At 43.0% G+C, this 18,539-nt stretch overlaps 1 protein-coding gene across 2 annotated transcripts in view; it reads right to left on the bottom strand.

Moving 5' to 3' along the window:
- roraa (RAR-related orphan receptor A, paralog a) overlaps window positions 1–18,539 on the bottom strand; it is a 253,915-nt gene that overhangs the window by 55,480 nt on the left and 179,896 nt on the right. The window contains exon 1 of one of the 2 annotated variants that reach the window (XM_053478801.1): window positions 15,857–15,993. The exons of the other annotated variant lie outside the window; for it this stretch is intronic. Coding sequence (XP_053334776.1) covers window positions 15,857–15,887 — 31 coding nt within the window. The 5' untranslated portion in view covers window positions 15,888–15,993. Of the gene's footprint in view, window positions 1–15,856; window positions 15,994–18,539 lie in introns of those variants that run through there. 2 annotated transcript variants of the gene reach the window in all.

The raw sequence follows: 18,539 nt of genomic DNA on the forward strand, positions 1-18,539 counted from the left end.
TATCAGACACATCAGTTTACAATGTAAACTGTTCAAGAGGATTACTGCATATGGAATTACAGTAGGAGGTGTGTTCAAACCTTTGACTGGTAGTGTACATGTTCCACTAATGCAGAAGAATCACACTTAATCAATCTGTGCCTTCGACCCTATTAACCTTCTCATACCTAAGACATAAATGTGGCTCCAAGGCACCAATATGAGGCACATTTGTTAGCTGCGGTGAGGTTGGGACAGTCAGATAGGGGACCCAAAAACACAACGACAAAATGCCAAGGATAACATTAAACACAAGAATCACAAGAATCCTCTAGTGGCCTCGTCCTAATAGTGTAAACCTGCCTGTTTTGTCCATTAGAGCTGCTCATTTGTGTATGAACATCCGTCTTTCATCATCCCGTTGTCCTTAAATGTCACCAGCGTCATCTAATTCACAATCATCGCTGGGATGTTCACATGCTCAGGCCTCCCTCCGGATGTGCACCAAACACACCTAATAATTAAAAAGCCACAAATGTCTATTAGGCAATTAGTAATCTCCATTAGAACTGATACTAAAACCAATAGCTGGGGCAGACGTCTCGTTATTGTGCTGATCAAAACAAAACAACAACAACAAAAAAAACATGGATGTGGTTTATCGCTTGCAGTTTCCTGCTGTGCTCAGATTTGAGCGTGCGCTTTCACACACAGACACGAGCAACATCTATCACTCGACAGACGCATCCTTTTTTACTCGCTTGTCGACAGAAACCAAATAAAGTTGAACCCGAGTAAACACACACACACACAAATATATATATATATATATATATATACACACGCACACACATGCGCGCACACTGCACATGCAAATTCCAGTCTCACATAATTAAATGCATCATTTAAAATCAGGCTTTGATGGTTCCTCTAGTAACACCTTGTCATGTGGCTGTAGCAGGCTTCTGGGAGTGTGATAATTGCATCCCTGTAGTGGTGCTGCTGGGCTGCGAGGCGCTGTGGAGCGGGAGCGGGGAATTACCCGCCGGTTTCACTGCACTATTCCGGGCTATAATACCAAAACTCACAGAGAGAGCGTGTTGGAAAACCACAGCACGCAGAGGATGTAGCCTAGTTAGCAGCGCTCACACACACACACACACACAGGCAAGTTCACTACTACGAGAACACTGTCTTCAGCAGCTGTGAATGAGCATGTGTAATGCATTCCCTCTCTGTAAGTGTCATCTCCAGTCTTTACAGGCACTTTCTCTGCTAATACGCGGCTGCTGTGTGCATCTCCTCTGGGACACGCAGACATAGATACACTGGATAGGGCAGCAGCAGATGGAGATAGAGATAGATGCAGTAAATTTGCGGAGAATAGGGAATTATTAATGGCGTGCTATCATCCCAAACGACCTTGAGCAAAGCCAACCCCCCCCCTTACCAAGAGCAAGCGAGCGAGCGCGCGTCCCTGCTTGTCCCAGCCGTATTTAGACAACAAACACCAGGCACGAGGGGAAACACACGGCCATCAACAGCTCACTTCGGGCTTTAATCCTGCCCTGGCGATTCACCGGCCATGCACACCACACTCACAAAAAAAAAAAAAATAAATAAATAAATAAATAAAAAAAAAACATTCCCACAACCAATCATGTTAAACACAGCGGCTCTGCGCGGTGCAGGAATAGTTTGAGGTTCCAGCGGTACACGCGCGCTAATTCCACAAAGCTCAATTTGTTTCCTCTAGAACGGGAGCTCAGTGCTGAAATTAATCTCCAAACAGCAGTTTGCGTACTTTGTAAAAATAAGCCAGCTGTCTCTGAGCTTCTTGCGGATTCCCGAGCTCTCGGCAACTGTTGGAATGTCAAACGCTGCTCTAAACAGTGCACACAGCACAATCGAAAAAACACACACATAACAGCTGTGAAGATTTCAATTAAAAATAACGAATGAATTTAAAAGATGTCCACGCTGATATCGCGATTTGGGATTGAAGTGTTCAGGATCTGGGAGTACATCAGTGATCAGATGATGATGGGAGGCACTATCCGTGTTGTTCTCCGCTCCTGCTAACTTCAGAACGGTTCGCTTTCTGCTGATTTATATCTATATCTATAGATGAAAATGCAAGAAGGTGTGCGTCAAAATTGACCATTCTTAGCGCGGACTGGACCTGAGGCTGAGGCCTAGTATATCACCGGCATCGTTTCTTACAGACTTAAAATGAAAGAAAAACAAACGTTTTCTCTTTATATTTGTAGACAACCTAAACAGTGAAAGAAAAACAATCTTTCTAAGCTTTCTATTGAAATTCTGGAAGGAGTTTCGACATTTTTACAGCAAAACTATTTAATTTATTTTTCATGTTTTGTTTTTTTGCATTTGTACAGTGGGTGCTGATGCTGAAGGCTGAGTGGTTGGAACAGATGAGCGAGTAAATGAGGCTGCTGCTGCTGACGCTGTTACATAAACAACCAATTTTTGTAATTACTGTATATTTTTAGGAAAATTGCAGCCTGTCGCAGTAAAACATGTGTTCACTTTTAATTCCATCTTCATGACATAATTGGCGTCCACAAAACTGTAGTACAGAAGATTAAATGAATGAATGAGGGGTGAATTAAGATTTTTGCGCAGGACTATATGTGCATACACACGCAGACACACACACACTCACACCACTGTCTGGAGTGGATCGGTGAAGTAGTCGGAACTCCCAGGCTGAGTTTGTCGATTTGTATCCGGCTGCATCTCCGTCCTCTGTACACCCACTAATTACCACCGAGATCGCTAATGAGAGGCGTAATGCAAAGCCCCACAATAGCACGCACTGTTTACTTAAGATTGCTCAAGCTTGGGAAAACACAAACACCCCACACACACACATACACACACATGTACTCACACTTACATGCAAATCCCCCTTGTATAAATTATAATACTCTCTAAACCTCCAAACATTTTTTTCCCTGTTAGATCAAAGACTGAAGGTCTGGGTTAGTCCATGCCTGTGAAACGTGTCAAAGATAAAACACACGTGGCTGGGGAGTCCAGCTAGACCCATTAGAGCCATAACATCTCCCACGGTGTGTTTCCTCGCCTCCCTCCTCTCTCCGCTTTGAAGAGAGAGAGAGAGAGACTCCAGACTTTGTTTACCGCTCGGACCCGTCCTCGCTTTATCGTTGTGGTTTTATTACAGCAGCACGCGTTATCAGTTACTCTCCTCTAATTAATATTAGGCTGCTTTCATAAACACCACAGAATGTAACATCACTCTAGTTTGTCGTGCACAGTTATCTACACTAATACTGATGTGTCTAATATAAGAGGAGAACACATGCACTGCAGAACTTCTTTCTTTCTTTATCACACACACACACACACACACAAAACCACATGGCAGCCACCACCTACACGTAAACAAAGTGAACACATCCTTTCCTCAACGTGTCTCACGCACCCTGCAACAAATCCCCGGTACGTTCTCGGCGGCGCCCCTGTCTGTGCGCGTGCGTGTGCATTATCATGTGTTTCAGATGATGCGGTTGCTCTTTCGCACGGCAAAGCACGTTTTGTCTCTGCCGCTCTGGCAAACAGACTGTTTTGTACTGCTAGCCTGCACGAGCAGAGAGATACACGAGACCACAACCGATATCTAAATTCTCAAACTTAGAGCGTGTGTAAAAAATAATAATAAATAAATCAGCCCTGAGGAAATGAACCCCAGGAGAAGGTGAAGAGGCGAGACCACGACACGCGCTGTACGTGTACAGGCGCAGTATATACACCGCACGTGTAGGAATCTACTGTACACATCCCATGCACGTGTGCTTCTCTGACAGTCTGATAAAAGTGCATGCAGCCTGATGCAACGGTCTGAAAAACGATTCCACTGTGCTCGCCCAATATGGCTCGATATTATTCACACTCATGCACATGTTGCGACAGTGTGCTGCTCCTAAGACGTCCTGCAGAGAGCCGGCTGCTGTCTGGAGACTGAAGACACGGCTGTAGATTTGCCGTGTGTTGTTTTTAGTACTAATTCGCTACGCACTCTGCTTCAGAGGAACTCCACCTGCATCAAAACACTTAAATGACATAGTCCAAAAAACAACAACAACAACAACAAAAATAAATTCACAGTGATATTGTTTTGTGATAACTTGATGAAACGCACCCGGGCTGCGACACCACGACCATGTGTGGGACAGTTTCTCACTGATCATACTGCGTTCCTACACACGTTTCAAATCCTGCACTTCAATAGAAGCGCTTAGAAGCTTCTTCGTTGTAAACGTGACCGGAAATGGCAAAAAGTCCTCCGTCACGTCCGGCACTAAGATCAGGTGCATGTTAAAAACATACAGCAGATAAACTATAAGCTGAGAAGAAGGAAAACCTCAAAGGAAGTGCACGGCTGCACTATTTGTGTTGTTGTTGTTGTATTTTAGTCATCAACAACGTTAAATTGAAACCGTGGAAACCAGCTCCATTTCCACCCTGCACCTTCCACTGAACTCATACAAACTACTAAAAGGCTGTACAGCTTCTTATATGGTGGATTAATAAAATGGAAATACTTTCACAAGATATCTACATCATCCCATCTTCCGTCTCTTTCTCACACTTACACGTCTTTACTCTGCTTTCCTACAACAGATTAACAAAATTGCTCCTGCACGTCTTCACCCTGATCTTTATCTATCCGAGGCGTTTCTCTAACAGCAGCGACTCTAAACATTACTTTATAAAAACTCTATCAAATTAGCAGGTGAAGGAAAAAAATCTGTTACTCGATAACTAGAGCTGCACGATTCAGCGATTCATCGAAATCAAAATACAGACCTGTGCAATTATTTAATCGCAAAAGGCTGCCAAGTATTACAGACAACATAAACACAGCCAGGAATGTATGTAGAGTTTGTCTATAATCAAGTTATTTTTTTGCTTTATTTTGAGTTGATAAATAGTTATTGCCGAACATCCTTATATATATTGAGACTATTTGTTTCTTTATTTGATGTTAGCCTGAATAAATACGTCTGAATACCAAATGGTAGATTTAACATCATCACAATATGTGTCAAAATAATACACATCTTTGTCACAAACCCTGTAGGGAAGTTTAAAGTAAGTTAACTGATTTCCCCAAAAACAGCTTCAGTAACAAATATCTTCTCATCATTGACATTAAGGCTGCATGATTTGATAAAAAAAATCCCTTTGTGCTTATTTTGACACATATTTCTAACAGGAAATCAGTCCGTTAACTTTACAAGTTCCTATAAGGTGTGTGAGAGAGCTAAACGTGTGTAAGGTGTGTGTAGTCTGAACGGATGCAGTATCGATCAGATGCATCCTGCGAAGTCTTACCTGAAAAATCTCGTCTCTTAAGTTACACGGCCTAAGAGCGCAGTTTAAAAAACAAACTTATGGACGTTTTATAATACAAAACTTTTCATTTCGTGAAAACATGCCTGTGCGATCGATTTTTTGTTTCCAACAAATACAAAAGTGAGATGATCCAGGATAATTGTTTTTTCAGAATAGTTTTCTCATTCTTATAAATCTCTCGTCTTCGTTTCTCACCAAAAGCCAGTAATTACTGACTCGTCATCACTACAGATCTCTCACCGCAGTCGGCACATGTGTAATTCACTTGGTTTAGCCGTCATGGTCTGAGAGTTTTGGGGCTCATTCAAGACATTTTACTGTTTTTTTGTGCATGCGCACTTATTAATAACGACGGCTCTCTACCGTCACTGCTCTGTGGTCGCTAAAGAAAAAGTGAAAATATCAGCATTAACTCATACTGTAACTTAAATATACATGCACATAATAGGTCATTTTATTTATTTATTTATTCACTTCCCTTATCTACTTTCTTACTTGTATAAAAGGAGGGCAGTACCTGATCTATAACATATTAACAAAATAAGTATAAAGAATCATGTTTAATATTGCACTTCAGTTAAACAACTGCATATTAAATAGTTATATGGAGATTTTATTAAGTTACCAAATGACATAAATGTTGTTTTAATTTCATTTTAGTTAGTTTAACTTATTTAGTGTTACTTAAAACATGTTTTAACCATGGGCAAAAGAGTTTTATGAACAATAAACAAAAAGCTAAATCATATCCGTCTCCTGGTTTTTGTTAATTAAAAAAATCGATCCATGACTTACAAGCCATCATATAATCTGAATAATGAGTTTTGTGATCTTATGATCTGTTGCACCCTCTCTGCCCAAACTCACATCTCTCTATCTCTCATTCCTTTTCCTAATTTCTCTTTCTAAGCTTTTTATTTGACTTATATTTAAAACTCAAGAAAATAAAAATAAAAAATGTATTATTAATCAATAAATGGATGTGTTTCCAAAGTCAATGAATAATCCTATTAAATAATCAGGATCTTAATACTGACCAAAATAGTCATGATTCTGATTTTTGCCTTAATCGAGCAAACTACCAGTCGAAAAAAAGAAACATCAATAATATACAAATGTGTTATTAACAAGTTACTGAACAGTTATACCAAGTCAAACAGTATCTACTTCGTGGTGTTAAACTGCCTGATGTGAAGAGTCTGATGGAAACTTTTAAGAGAAATAAATAAACTGATTTTCTCAGAGTAAGAAAACTAGTTTCAAAAGACGATCCATTGTGGATAAAAACGTTCAGTGCATCCAAATTTGCAATGTTTATTGTTTGTAGATATTTATCACTTTTCTCTATTCCATCCAACACAGACGCTTAATGTTCGGATTCCTTTAGGGGAAAAAAAACCCTGATTCGACTTTATGTCGCACTTTTAAGGGTTTCGCTTGCCTCTCGGTCAAAACATTAACCAGTGATATTCCTCCCCACAAGGTGTCACTGAGCGAAAAATTATATGCCAGTCAAAAATCCATCGCAGAAGAAGAACAGTACACAGTATGACTTCCACTTTATAAAGCTATGTATACAAAGGTTAAAAAACTGTTTTTCTTTTGTTTGTTTTTTTCTGCTTTGGGGCATGAGAACACAAAAGAAAGACGGAATGATTTAAGGGATGGTTTGTTTAAAAAAAGAAAAGAAAAAAGAAGAGACTTCAAGCTGGCTTTGGTGCTGATGCAGCTCTTGTTCAGGATGGACTACTTCACAGACACAAAGAGAAAGACAGAGAGAGAGAGAGAGAGAGAGAGAGAGAGAGAGAGAAGGACCTGTGCTCAGCATAGGAAGAGCTCTCATCCAGAAACAAGGAACTCTAGGGAATAACAGACAGAGGAAGATAGAGAGAACAGGAGGGGGAAAAAACTTCAAAATAACAACAAAACAAGCCCAGCACTCTGGAGTGGCTCTGGGTAATTGCCAGTTGCACTCAAGATTATCCTTTTCTGAGATAGACTGATAGAAAGAGAGAGAGAGACAGAGAGAGAGAGAAGGAAAGAGAGAGAAACTGAAAGAGAGGAAAAACAAGTGAGAGAGAGAGTGTAAAAATGAGGGAAACAATCGGTTCGAGATCTGTCATCTCTGGCTGCCTCTCAATCACCACAGAGAGGAGAGAATGGATGCTGACATGCAAACTGCTCAGCGCGACGGGAAACACGCTCCTAATCAGTAATCAGAGTGTCTGTTTAGACAGTAGGGGCTCCGGGCTCCACTCTCGCGCAGGTCAAGAGCCTCTCCATAGTCTCTCTCTCCCCCACCGAGATACACACACACACACACACACACACACACACACACACACCAGCACAGGCAGCGCAAACGCACACACCCTGCAAACACACACACACACACACACACACACACCGTTAAGAGTTTTACTTCCTTTTGTATGCAAAAGAAATCACAATTTTCACAATGATACTATGATGATGAAACATTAATTCTAACGGAGGATCTCATTTGCATTTACATAAAAAAGCGATCTGAATATTCTGAAGCTTGCTGAAAAACATATGCATCTTTCCTAAAAAATTAAAAAAGTTTAAGTTTTAAAGCTTAATTGTTTGGGAGAGAGAGAAAAAAGTCAGCAATATAAAGCGATAAATAAATAAATAAATAAAAAGCAATAATAAATCGCTTTCATCTTGAAACAGGGATCACTTCGCTTTGAATAAATATATGTGCATATAAAGCGTGAGGCAGGGGGTTGCTAATGATAAGAACGCCTGGCTTTGTTGTGAGAAATTAAATTCATGGCATGCGGCTTTGTTCAGAACACAGCACGACTAATCAAAGTAACCTTGAGATATAATTTCACGCCGAGGCTCATGAGACGGCCTCCTCGAAACAATACACCGACGCTTCTTCGCGCTGCTGGCTGCCAGAACATTCGGGCGTGCGGAGCGAGCGTTCACCGAACGGAGTTACACAAGGCACTGCTGTGACGCACCACTCGTACAATCAGACAGCGAGGAGCTGAAGTGTTTTCCGCAGAGCCACCTAGTGTTGCGGAGAACTCCGAGAAGAAGCCTCGGCGCAGGTGCGGCTTGATCAAGGACGAACTTGAACATGGAGAGAAGCGAATGACACGAGTAGCATCCTGGCGGCCTCGGCGGGAGTCTCCTCTACATCATCTTGACAGAGCTCTTCTCCTTTTGTAATCAAGCCACCTACTCAAGCCCAGCTCCTTCTTTTGTTCTGCTCTCTCTTTTCTCTTTCTCTCTCTCGTACAGCTCGCTCTCTAATCTCATCGAAAATTCAAAGAAAAAAAAAACAAGCACTTTTTTTCTTCTTCTTGTGTTTTAAAGCCGATCTCTGCGGGACAGGGAGAACGATACTTTCTTTAGCCCTTCATGTGAACGCACTCTGTGACCTCTCCCTTTTCAAACTCCACAGGCACGAGCTGCTCCTGTAATAGATTTTCTACTCCCCGGTTTTGGCATCATATACGTTCCTTTGAAATAAAAGCGTATGACAGAACGTTCTGATTTACCGCTGCGGTATATCAGCACAGCATCGCGTTCAGACATTTTAAGCGTTAGACCCTGTAAACCTTTTCTGCATCTTGGGGCTTCTTTGATACCTGAAATAGTTCAAAACCTCCTGGCTTTATTTGCTCTGAGGTAACACGTTCGCCTACACCGTTATGAAAGCTTCTGAAAGATGAGATGCTCACACATGTGGGGAAATATTTTCCCAGCCGGCTCAGCAGAATTACGGCCCAGGCCGCTCTCCTGTTTCGACCCCCACTTTTTTCTTTCTTTCTTTCTTTCTTTCTTTCTTTCTTTTTTTTTAAGACAATCTGGGGTCAGCGCCTTTAATCTCTAATGTGGACCAAATTCAGAACAGGTCGATAAGAAGGACTGAAACTGTAGGTGTCTTTGTTCATGTTCGCCAAAAATGGGGGGGAAACTAAGGGGACAAATCGGATCTCCTGTTTGTTTTTGTGTTTTTTTTCTCAACACAAACTACTTTGTGCATACCTGGAGTGCAAATTTTGATTACCAGTGCGCTCTGTGCAGGTTTTTTTGCCCCTCAATTTTAAGAAAGCAGGTCAAGGCATGGAGATGACGACACAACCTGATGTAAGAGATGATAATAAGATGTGAGATTGATGAGGGGAAGATAAACAGCAGGTTTCGCCTAAATGGCTTTTATTTACTGGGGATGAGGGGCATGAAGGCGTATAGCGGAGAGGCTGAGAGGAGAACAGGATAGCGGGGCTGACTGAGAAATACAGGGAGTCTGTGTGCACTCTCACACATACGAGGAGAAGGAGGGGAAGGAGAGCAGACACCCGCTGCTCCCTTACGCATCTCTATTCCCCCACATTCGAGTCAGACAAAACGCAAAATCAATACTGTTTTTCCCCTCTGCCATTTCCTCTTTGATGGTACTTCAAAAAGCCAGTGGACAAGCCTGCCATGCAAGGAAAAAGAGAGAGAGGAAAAAAAGGTGAAAGAAAACAGGAAAAAAAATGCTTGGAATGTAGTTCCAAGAAAAAAATAAATCTGCTTCCAGAGCATGCACACCGCTCATAGTCTGAGGAGAGCTCGGGAGGGTTAACCGTGCCTGAGGAGACTGGACACGACAGTCTCGTTCACTCAGTGAGTGTGTGTGTGTGTGTGTGTGTGTGTGTGTGTGAGAGAGAGAGACTGCACCTGTCCTGATGTGCCGTACAGCACGTCCGACTGGCTGCATTCTGAGGAATGTACAATGACAGTAGCCTGGTACGTGATATTTCGAGAAAATGGAAGTTCGAGTTTTGGGGCATAAAACAAGACGACGACAATGGTGGAATATCCGGTCTTCAAAGTGAGCTTGTGCAATAGCATGGCAGTATTTTACCACCTCGTCCTTGTGGGTTTTTAAACGTTTTTAAACGTTAAACGCTGCAATTTAATGAGAAAATGTTAGAGTCTGACATCTCTGAGTGCGCATGACGTACCGTAGTACACAGTGATTACACTTTAACAAGTGTACAAGAAAATATTGTGATTTATTTATTTATGTATTATACTGCTTTAGTCTATGGGCACTCTCCCGTTAGGCACGAGTAATTCGTTATGTGCTCAGAAACGATTTCCGGGCCAGAGTTCGCATTATTATTTATCTCCGTGCTTGTGTACTCTTGCGTATTTACACTCTCCGATACAGCAGATGGCAGTACGCTCCTACTCGGGTTGTGAGCCGCTATTAAACAAGTGAACGAAAAAAAGAGATTTTTAAACAGTAAAAAGGACGAGATTGGCACGTGCTACGAGCACACTGAGATTTCGGAGAAGACAGGCGACGCTGATGTCGTGGCGCTCTGAACATTTCATAGCAGATCCCATCTTTGCCCGGGTTCGCTAAGCCCTGATGTGAAAACGCCCTGTGTGTCCTGATGTGCCTCTGATTTGGAGATGATTTGCGAAATGCAGCTACATGAGTTTCTGTAGGCATCTTGTCAGCTCAGACCAGCCTGACTATTTCTCCTCTGACCTCTTACAACTACAGGGTGTTTCTTCTCAAAGAGCTGCCAGTCAGTCAGTGTAAACTATGAAGTGTTGTGGAAGACCAGAGCTCTTGATCCTCATTCTTATGTTTTCACACACTGTATTGCTGCCACATGATTGACTGATTAGATCATTCATTTTCACATGCACTTTAAAAAAGAATTGGACAGCGTGTGCAGTAAAGGGGGCGGAGCTAATAGCTGCGGTTGGTAACACCGAACTGTTGAAGCCTTTGAAGACGTTCAGCGCTGTAATAAGCGATCCCTTCCTTTCTCTCAGTCTGAAGTAACTGCTCGCTGGCGAGGCTCTATAAAGTCCTAATCTGTCTCTCACTAAATGAAAATAATCTCTCTCTCTCACAATTTCTCTCACTCTTTCCGTCCGTCCTCTAAATTCCAAGACTGAAAATAATCTCTTTTTTCCCCCTTCGCCGTGTTTGAAAGTGAAAAGCAGAAAGAGAGAGAGAGAGAGAGAGAGTGTGAGAGTGGATGTGTTTGTGTGTTTGTGTGTGTGTGTGTGTGTGTGTGTGTGGGTGGGTGCGTATATGTGAGAGTGTGTTTGTGTGTGTAGGTGCAGCCGGACCTGTGGTGAATGTGTTATCAGCTGAGTGCTGAGAGAGGGAGTATTCTGGCAGGCCTGAAATACACCCTGACAGGCCGCGACTTCAAAGGCTGCCGTACAACGCTGGCCTTTAATAAAGCCTGAAAGACGATGCGGGAAATTAGCGCATTAAAAAAAAAAAAAAAAAAAGAAGTGTGAGAAATCCGCCCTGCCCTCCAAACAATCAAACATCACCCACGACTTCCATACGGCAAACATCTCGGAGACGACCACGCAATCTGCATGGGCCTCTGTAATCAGGCGTGATTAGTTTTCTGCAGCCCCAGTTAGGCTGTGCTAAGTCTGATAAAATTAGCACGGTGATTAAACCGACTGAGAGAGAGAGAGAGAGAAAGAGAGAGAAGGAGAGAGAGAGAGAGGAAGAGAGAGGAGCATCTGATGTAACATGGAGGGGAGAAGTATGAGTGCCATACTGACAGCTGAGCATGCAAGACGGTGGAGAGACATGGAAAGGGAAAGAGAGAGAGAGAGAGACTGAGAGACAAAATGTGAGTGAGAGTGAAAGTGAGAGAGTGAAAGTGTGTGTGTGTGTGTGTGTGTGTGTGTGTGTGAATGTGTGTGTGAGCGAGAGGGGGGGGTAAAACTGGCACATGCGGTCCATGCCAAACTGTCTGAGGTGCCAGAACTCAAGACAGCGAGTGTATAAGGCTGGGTGTGTCTGTGCATGGCATAGGCAATGAGGAGCGGTGCCAGACTGTTACACCTTCTCCTTCTCAATATCTCTTTCTCTTAACTGCGTGCGTGCACACACACACACACACACACCTGGAGTTTAAAAAAAGTATTCTCCCAGTGGCCAGTCAATATCTCATTAAGCAGCTGCCTTGCCCATGCTGGCAGGTAATGCATTTCATAGCACACACACACACACACACACACACACACACACACAACCTGCCAGCCCCCGCACCCCCCACCACTCACACAAACCTATATAATATAAAAATGTGTGAAAATGGTCCTCAGATTAGATGTTATTAAGTGGTATGGTCACTCACTTCTGTGTGTCTTGGTGTATATACGGTGTGTGTGTCTGTGTGTGTGTGTGTGTGTGTGTGTGTGAGACGTCTGTCCGTATCCCCGGTTCTTTACAGCCCAGAGTGCACTTCTCTTCGCACTGGGTTGGAACGCGCTGCATGCTCTCAGTGTTTTGGCAGCCGGAGATAGTGACGAGAGGAAATAATTTCTCCATATGCTACAGAGAGAAGGTGATGATGTAAATGATTATAACATGCTCCAGTTCTGGTGTTGTATTTTATAGCACGTAAAAAAAAAAAAAAAGAAAAAAAAAAAGTAGAAGAGGCTTCTGTCGGTAAGTCGGCTGATGAGTGAGGGTGATCTTTTTACCAGGTTCAAACTCGGTGCCTTTACAGAAACATCCCACTTAACACACATCCTCTCGCGTCACTCAATTATCTGGTACTTAACGTTTTTTTTACTGGCAGTTCTGGTCTATTTTGTGTGTGTGTGTGTCCTTTGTGGCTGATGGGATAATGGCCAATCTTGTTAACCTGTGCTGTGGCACTGAGGAACCTGGTGGATGGATGGCTAGAGAGAGACAGAGAAAGACAGACAGAGAATGAGAGCGAGAGAGCGAGCGAGAGAGAAAGAGAGAGAGAGAGAGAGAGAGAGACCTCAGCATGCAAATGCTGTTCGTTTGACTTTCTTTGTAACGTCTGTGCTCAATCATTTCTAGTCTGGTGAGCACAAAGCACTGGAAAGCACAACTTTTTCTGTCGCCTCGCTGCTCCCTCCGTCTAGCGAGACTCGCCGTGACACATTTTAATCATTTTTGGACACGTCCCTGGACTTTCTGAGCTTATGCGCGGGTTAATTAGAAGGCAGACAATTCTAGGCAGAGTTTTTGTTCCTGTTTTGGGGCTTAGCACGTCAAACGTCTTTCTATATCTACATAATTTTATATATATTATATATATATATATATATTATAAAATTATTTTTTGGATATTAATTGTGAGAGGATGATGAGTAATTTGCATGGAGTATCCAGAGAGATGTTTTTATTACAGGTAATTATATGAGACAGCTGTGTTGAGAGGGGACTTGAGACACGGAATGAAGCAACAGGACCAAGAAAAAATCATAAAGACTGTGGACCTGCAGGAAGACTAAAGTGGCATTTCCAGCCCAATCTCATTTACAGGGACGTCCATTTCAGAACAATTAACGAGCCGCTAACAAAATGTTTAGCATGAGAACGATGAGTAAATACAAATACAGAGAGTGTGGAAAGGCTTCGATCTACAGTGTGGAAAAAGTCTGTTCCGAGATGTGATGAAGGACAGACGTGTTGAGCTCGAGTTTCAGCCAAGCAGCTTCTCCAATCCAACACACAGATCAGATCCAGGGTCAGGGACTATCTCTTACACCTGCTCTCACGCCCTGGCATACACGCTTCACACATACATGCAAACCCACATGCAAGCATTTGCATGCTCACGAGCACACAACACTGAATGCACAACGACATGCTTATACAAACATGCGCACGCACACATGCACATGTATACATACACACACACACACACACACACACACACACACACACACACACACACACACACACAAGGCTGAGGGCATAAGAAAAAAAAGGCAGAAGGAAACAAAAAAATAATTTCCCATACACTGACAGACGGATCTAAACCTGATCGATATGTGTATGTCATGCTTGCAGATCAGGAACAATACACATTGGTAATTTTGTAGGACATGAGGAGCTTTAAGTAAGGAAGCAAGGGCATGAGGCCAAGGTTCGGGTTATTTGTAGTCAACCAATCATTATTCCTTATGAGTATTATTAAATGATAATTAAATCATATTGTGTGTGTGTGTGTGTGTGTATATATATATACACACACACACACACACTCTCACATATGCACTCTCCAATCATGCCTTAGTATGCACTCTGAGGGAACTCTCTCCTCTCTCAGCTCTGCACAGACATGCAGGGTGTAAAGGGAAAAGCTAGGTGGCTATCTGCTAACACCCAATCGCTTTTTCCATTCCCACCACTTCTCACCTAATGCAAAATGACAGCTGCTCTACAGGCAGTGAGTGTCCCTGTGTGTGTGTGTGTGTGGTGTGTGTGTGTAAATGAGTGAGTGGCTGGATAGTAGGGACTGGGAATGGCAGAGTGCATGAAAGCCTGAGCTGTATGCATGAAGTGTGTTGGGCTTAGTGCAGTTGTGTCTGTGCACGAGAGTGTGTCTGAGACAGAGAGAAAGAAAAAAACAAACATTGCAAGACAGAAATCATACCACAGACAAGAAGCGTATACTGCACATGCTTGGCCTGCTGTACCCAGAGGGAGTTGATAGAAGTGTGGGCGCATGTATGATCATGTGTCTGTGTGTGTGATGGGGTTGGTGGTGACCGAAAAGAGGAGGAGCAGGGGGGTGAAAAGGATTAAGGATGCAGGATCAACATGAGTGTTGCGAGAAGGCACCCCTTTTTCATGGCTGTGCACGCTCGCCCAGTAGGCACAACAATAGGTCAGTGGAGCACAACACACATCAGAAACGCAAACACATACACACACTTGTATTAACTGGACAGAGCAAAATTCTCTCCAATGCATTCCCTCAAGCACTGCATCAATTCCTGAAAGTTACACTCTTTCTGGTACAGCAAAATAGAGAGAGAGAGAGAGAGAGAGAGAGAGAGAGAGAGAGAGGGTTTTATTCTGATGCCTAGAGCTGAAGAAGCATGCATTCTCCTCTAGCTGATTTTTATTAAAACGAGCCGAGGTTTATTTTTATCTCAACACTGAAAATAGACATCAGCAGCTTCAGAGACTCATTTACACTTTACACTTCGACTTCTCTCTTTCTCTCTCCTAGAGAGCTCGGGCATCCATATGAATGAGAGCTATAACTTCATTTTCTCACTGAGCCAGGAGGAAAAAAAAAGAATAAGATACTGCTGTCGCTTAGATCACTGCAAATAAAACTGGGTATACAGTTGTCTCACGCGCGCGCGCGCACGCACTACCGTACGAACGCGCGCACACACACACACACGCGCACACACACTCCTGTCGCTGCGAGGGGGAGTTGTCAGACTGTGGCTACGTGCGAAACCACATACTACAGAACTAAATAGTGCGATAAATGAGCAGTGAGAGCGCGCGCCGGCACTGTTCTGACACTGAGCGCGCGTTAGTTGCAGGACTGTGCGCTCGCGGACCCAGCCTCGCGCGCGCGTGCGTGCCTCAGCCGTTACTTGTTACTCAGCCTCGAGTCGCGCTAGTGGCTAGAACAGCAAAAAAAGAAAGCCGTCTCAATCTTACCTTTCATCGCTGAAATCACAAAATACATCATTAAGCTCGGCGGTCCATAAGCGAGCAAAGCGGGAGCAGCGCTAGCGGATTTTTTTTTTTTCTCCCCCTGCTGTTTCGGCAGCAGCTGGCCAGCGCGCCTCTGCCGCTCCGACTCGCTCGCGCGCCACCACACCACCGTCCACGTGACTGTGACATCAACATACGGCCCGCCTCCGACACCGTCGATTGGCACAACTGGCAACGAATTGCTTTGAGGCGGGGGCGTGGTCAGGGGCGGCGCTTTCCCCCATGGCTGACTACAGAATTAAACGAAAATAATAATAATAATAATAATAATAAAATAATAATAATAATCAGACCTAAAGGTAAGTAAAATATGGATAGTAGAAGACTCTTTTTTTGGTTCAGTGGCACTCTTTTTACCCTCTGCTCCTGCAGATATTAATGAGAGGGCAGATGAGGTAGGATGTCTCTCCAGATGTTTTCAGAGAGAGAGAGAGACAGAGAGAGAGAGAGGAGAGAGACAGAGAGAGAGAGAGAGAGAGAGATGCTGGCTGCTCATCCTGACCTCCCTCCAGGAAGCTGGTTTCATGCTCTCCTCTCTCCCCTTCTTCTCTCCTGCCTGCTGGCAAAGTGGCTCACACTGCCTGCCCCAGCAGCTGAGCTCCAGCAGATAGCTCAGAGAGAGAGAGAGAGAGAGAGAGAGAGAGAGAGAGAGAAAGCTTTCTGATCCTATCCACCGCACAGCAACTGTCTGATGAGTTTCACTCTGCAGCCAACCTTTTCATTTTCTCTCCCTCCATTACTTCCTCTGAAATCTCCACTCATCCATTCCTTCTCTCTCTCTCTCTCTCTCTTTTTCTCTCTCTTCCTCTCCAATAATCTCCTCAGGCTCTGAACCAGTTGGCTTCTCTTGATTGTGCTCTTAGCGTAAAGCCGGCTCTGGCCAACTATCTCTCTTCATTCGAAATTTCCATAACCAAGCATGCATTTTATTTGCTCGCAACATCAATCCATATCAGCAGATATGTTCCTGATGAGATGTTATGTATCGAAAGTAAATAAAAAGTGATCAACGATTCTCAGTGAGAAACAGCAGCAAATTTCAGCCACTGGATCTCATAAATCAAAAGACATCCTATCTGTCAAAGATGTCTTTCATTTGAGTCAAATGGTAAAAAATAATAAAACCCGTAATCCACAGTGTTTACTTAAAAAAACAAAACAAAACAAAAAAAAAACAGGCACAGCAGTGCTTTGAGTTCAGTTGAGAAAAACATGCAAGCTCTCACTCCGCAGCAGATGCCGCAAATGGCAAAAATTACCGTCTGATCACAACCTCACACACAATCAATTAGAGGCAGCAAAAATAAATGAACTCACGCTATGTCAACAATGATCTGTCATCCAGCGCTACCTAATAAGCAAAATGCGATTTCACTGCCTTGATTAACAAATGAGGCAAATCCTGGATCCATTCTGGGAAATATTAGAGCATGAGGGGACTGCACTGCACAGGCTCTTAATCGTTAGAGCTCACTATTAGAAGTTATATTGTGTTGTGTCAGCCTCTGTGTTTGGCCACAGAGGCATGTTTTTTAGATGAGTGGTAAGCTTCAACTGCCAGGTCTGCAGCACTGCTTTTCTTGTGGTTGGCAGAGAGCTGCAGAGGAGAGCAGCAATTCAAAAAAAAAAATTCAAACACGAGCTGCCGAGAGGAAAAAAAAAAAAAAGTCTCACTAACCAGCATGTGAGAGCCTCTGGGCACATAGCTGGGTGAGGCTGAAGAAGACGACTCACAAAAAGCATTCACACACCTTATCTCGCTGGGTCTGAAGATGACAGTAAGATAAATTGAAGTTTAGACTAAATGCTAAGTTATCTATATTGCAGAAAAACAATCTGCATGTCTGTGGCACTGAGATGCAAAAAGTGATAGATGAAATGCAGAGAGGAAGGTGTGTCTGATTACGCATGGGTTTGTGTGTTTGCACATATGCCAATGCAGCTGTGCATCTGCAGCCCACATTAGCAGACATGTCTGTATTCCAAGTAACACTACAATCCCACATCAGCTGTTTTTCAGTATTAGCGTCTCAGGGAGGCATATAGCTATAGAATCCTAACTTTACAAAATGAGACACAGGATCAACTTATAAAACTAAACTGAAAGAACACACACATCCTCCTCTTTGTATGTACATGATCTTGTCTTTGCCATGCTGTTTTACTGAAAATCTCTCTCTCTCTCTCTCTCATTGTTCATTGGAACAGCAAAGTGGTGGCTAGAGTAGGCCCTAGAAATAGCTGGTGTTAATAGGCGAAGTGGCCGGCAATCCAATAACAGGAAGCCTATGGAAATAATCTATGTAGATATAATAAGAACCTAGATCATCTGTCAGTGGTTTAAAACTGCTGAACTGCTTTAAATGAAAAGGAAATCCATGCACAACCATGAACACCTCAAATTTTTTCACCCCATCCCCACAACAGCTAACGCATTATTTATTATTCCTAGGTGTTTGTAAAAACTTATCTGCCGATTTTGATATCCCTCTATTTAAACCACTTTTTATGTGCTAAATTTTACAATATTATGTCGCATAATAGAGTATATCGTAATATAATAAAGAAACATTTATGCAGAATAATTAATTAATGTTGTATGCATGAATTCATCTTTACCCAGCAT

The sequence above is a fragment of the Clarias gariepinus genome, chromosome 2 (genome assembly GCF_024256425.1).
Source record: "Clarias gariepinus isolate MV-2021 ecotype Netherlands chromosome 2, CGAR_prim_01v2, whole genome shotgun sequence".
In the NCBI taxonomy this organism is placed as follows: Eukaryota; Metazoa; Chordata; class Actinopteri; order Siluriformes; family Clariidae; genus Clarias; species Clarias gariepinus.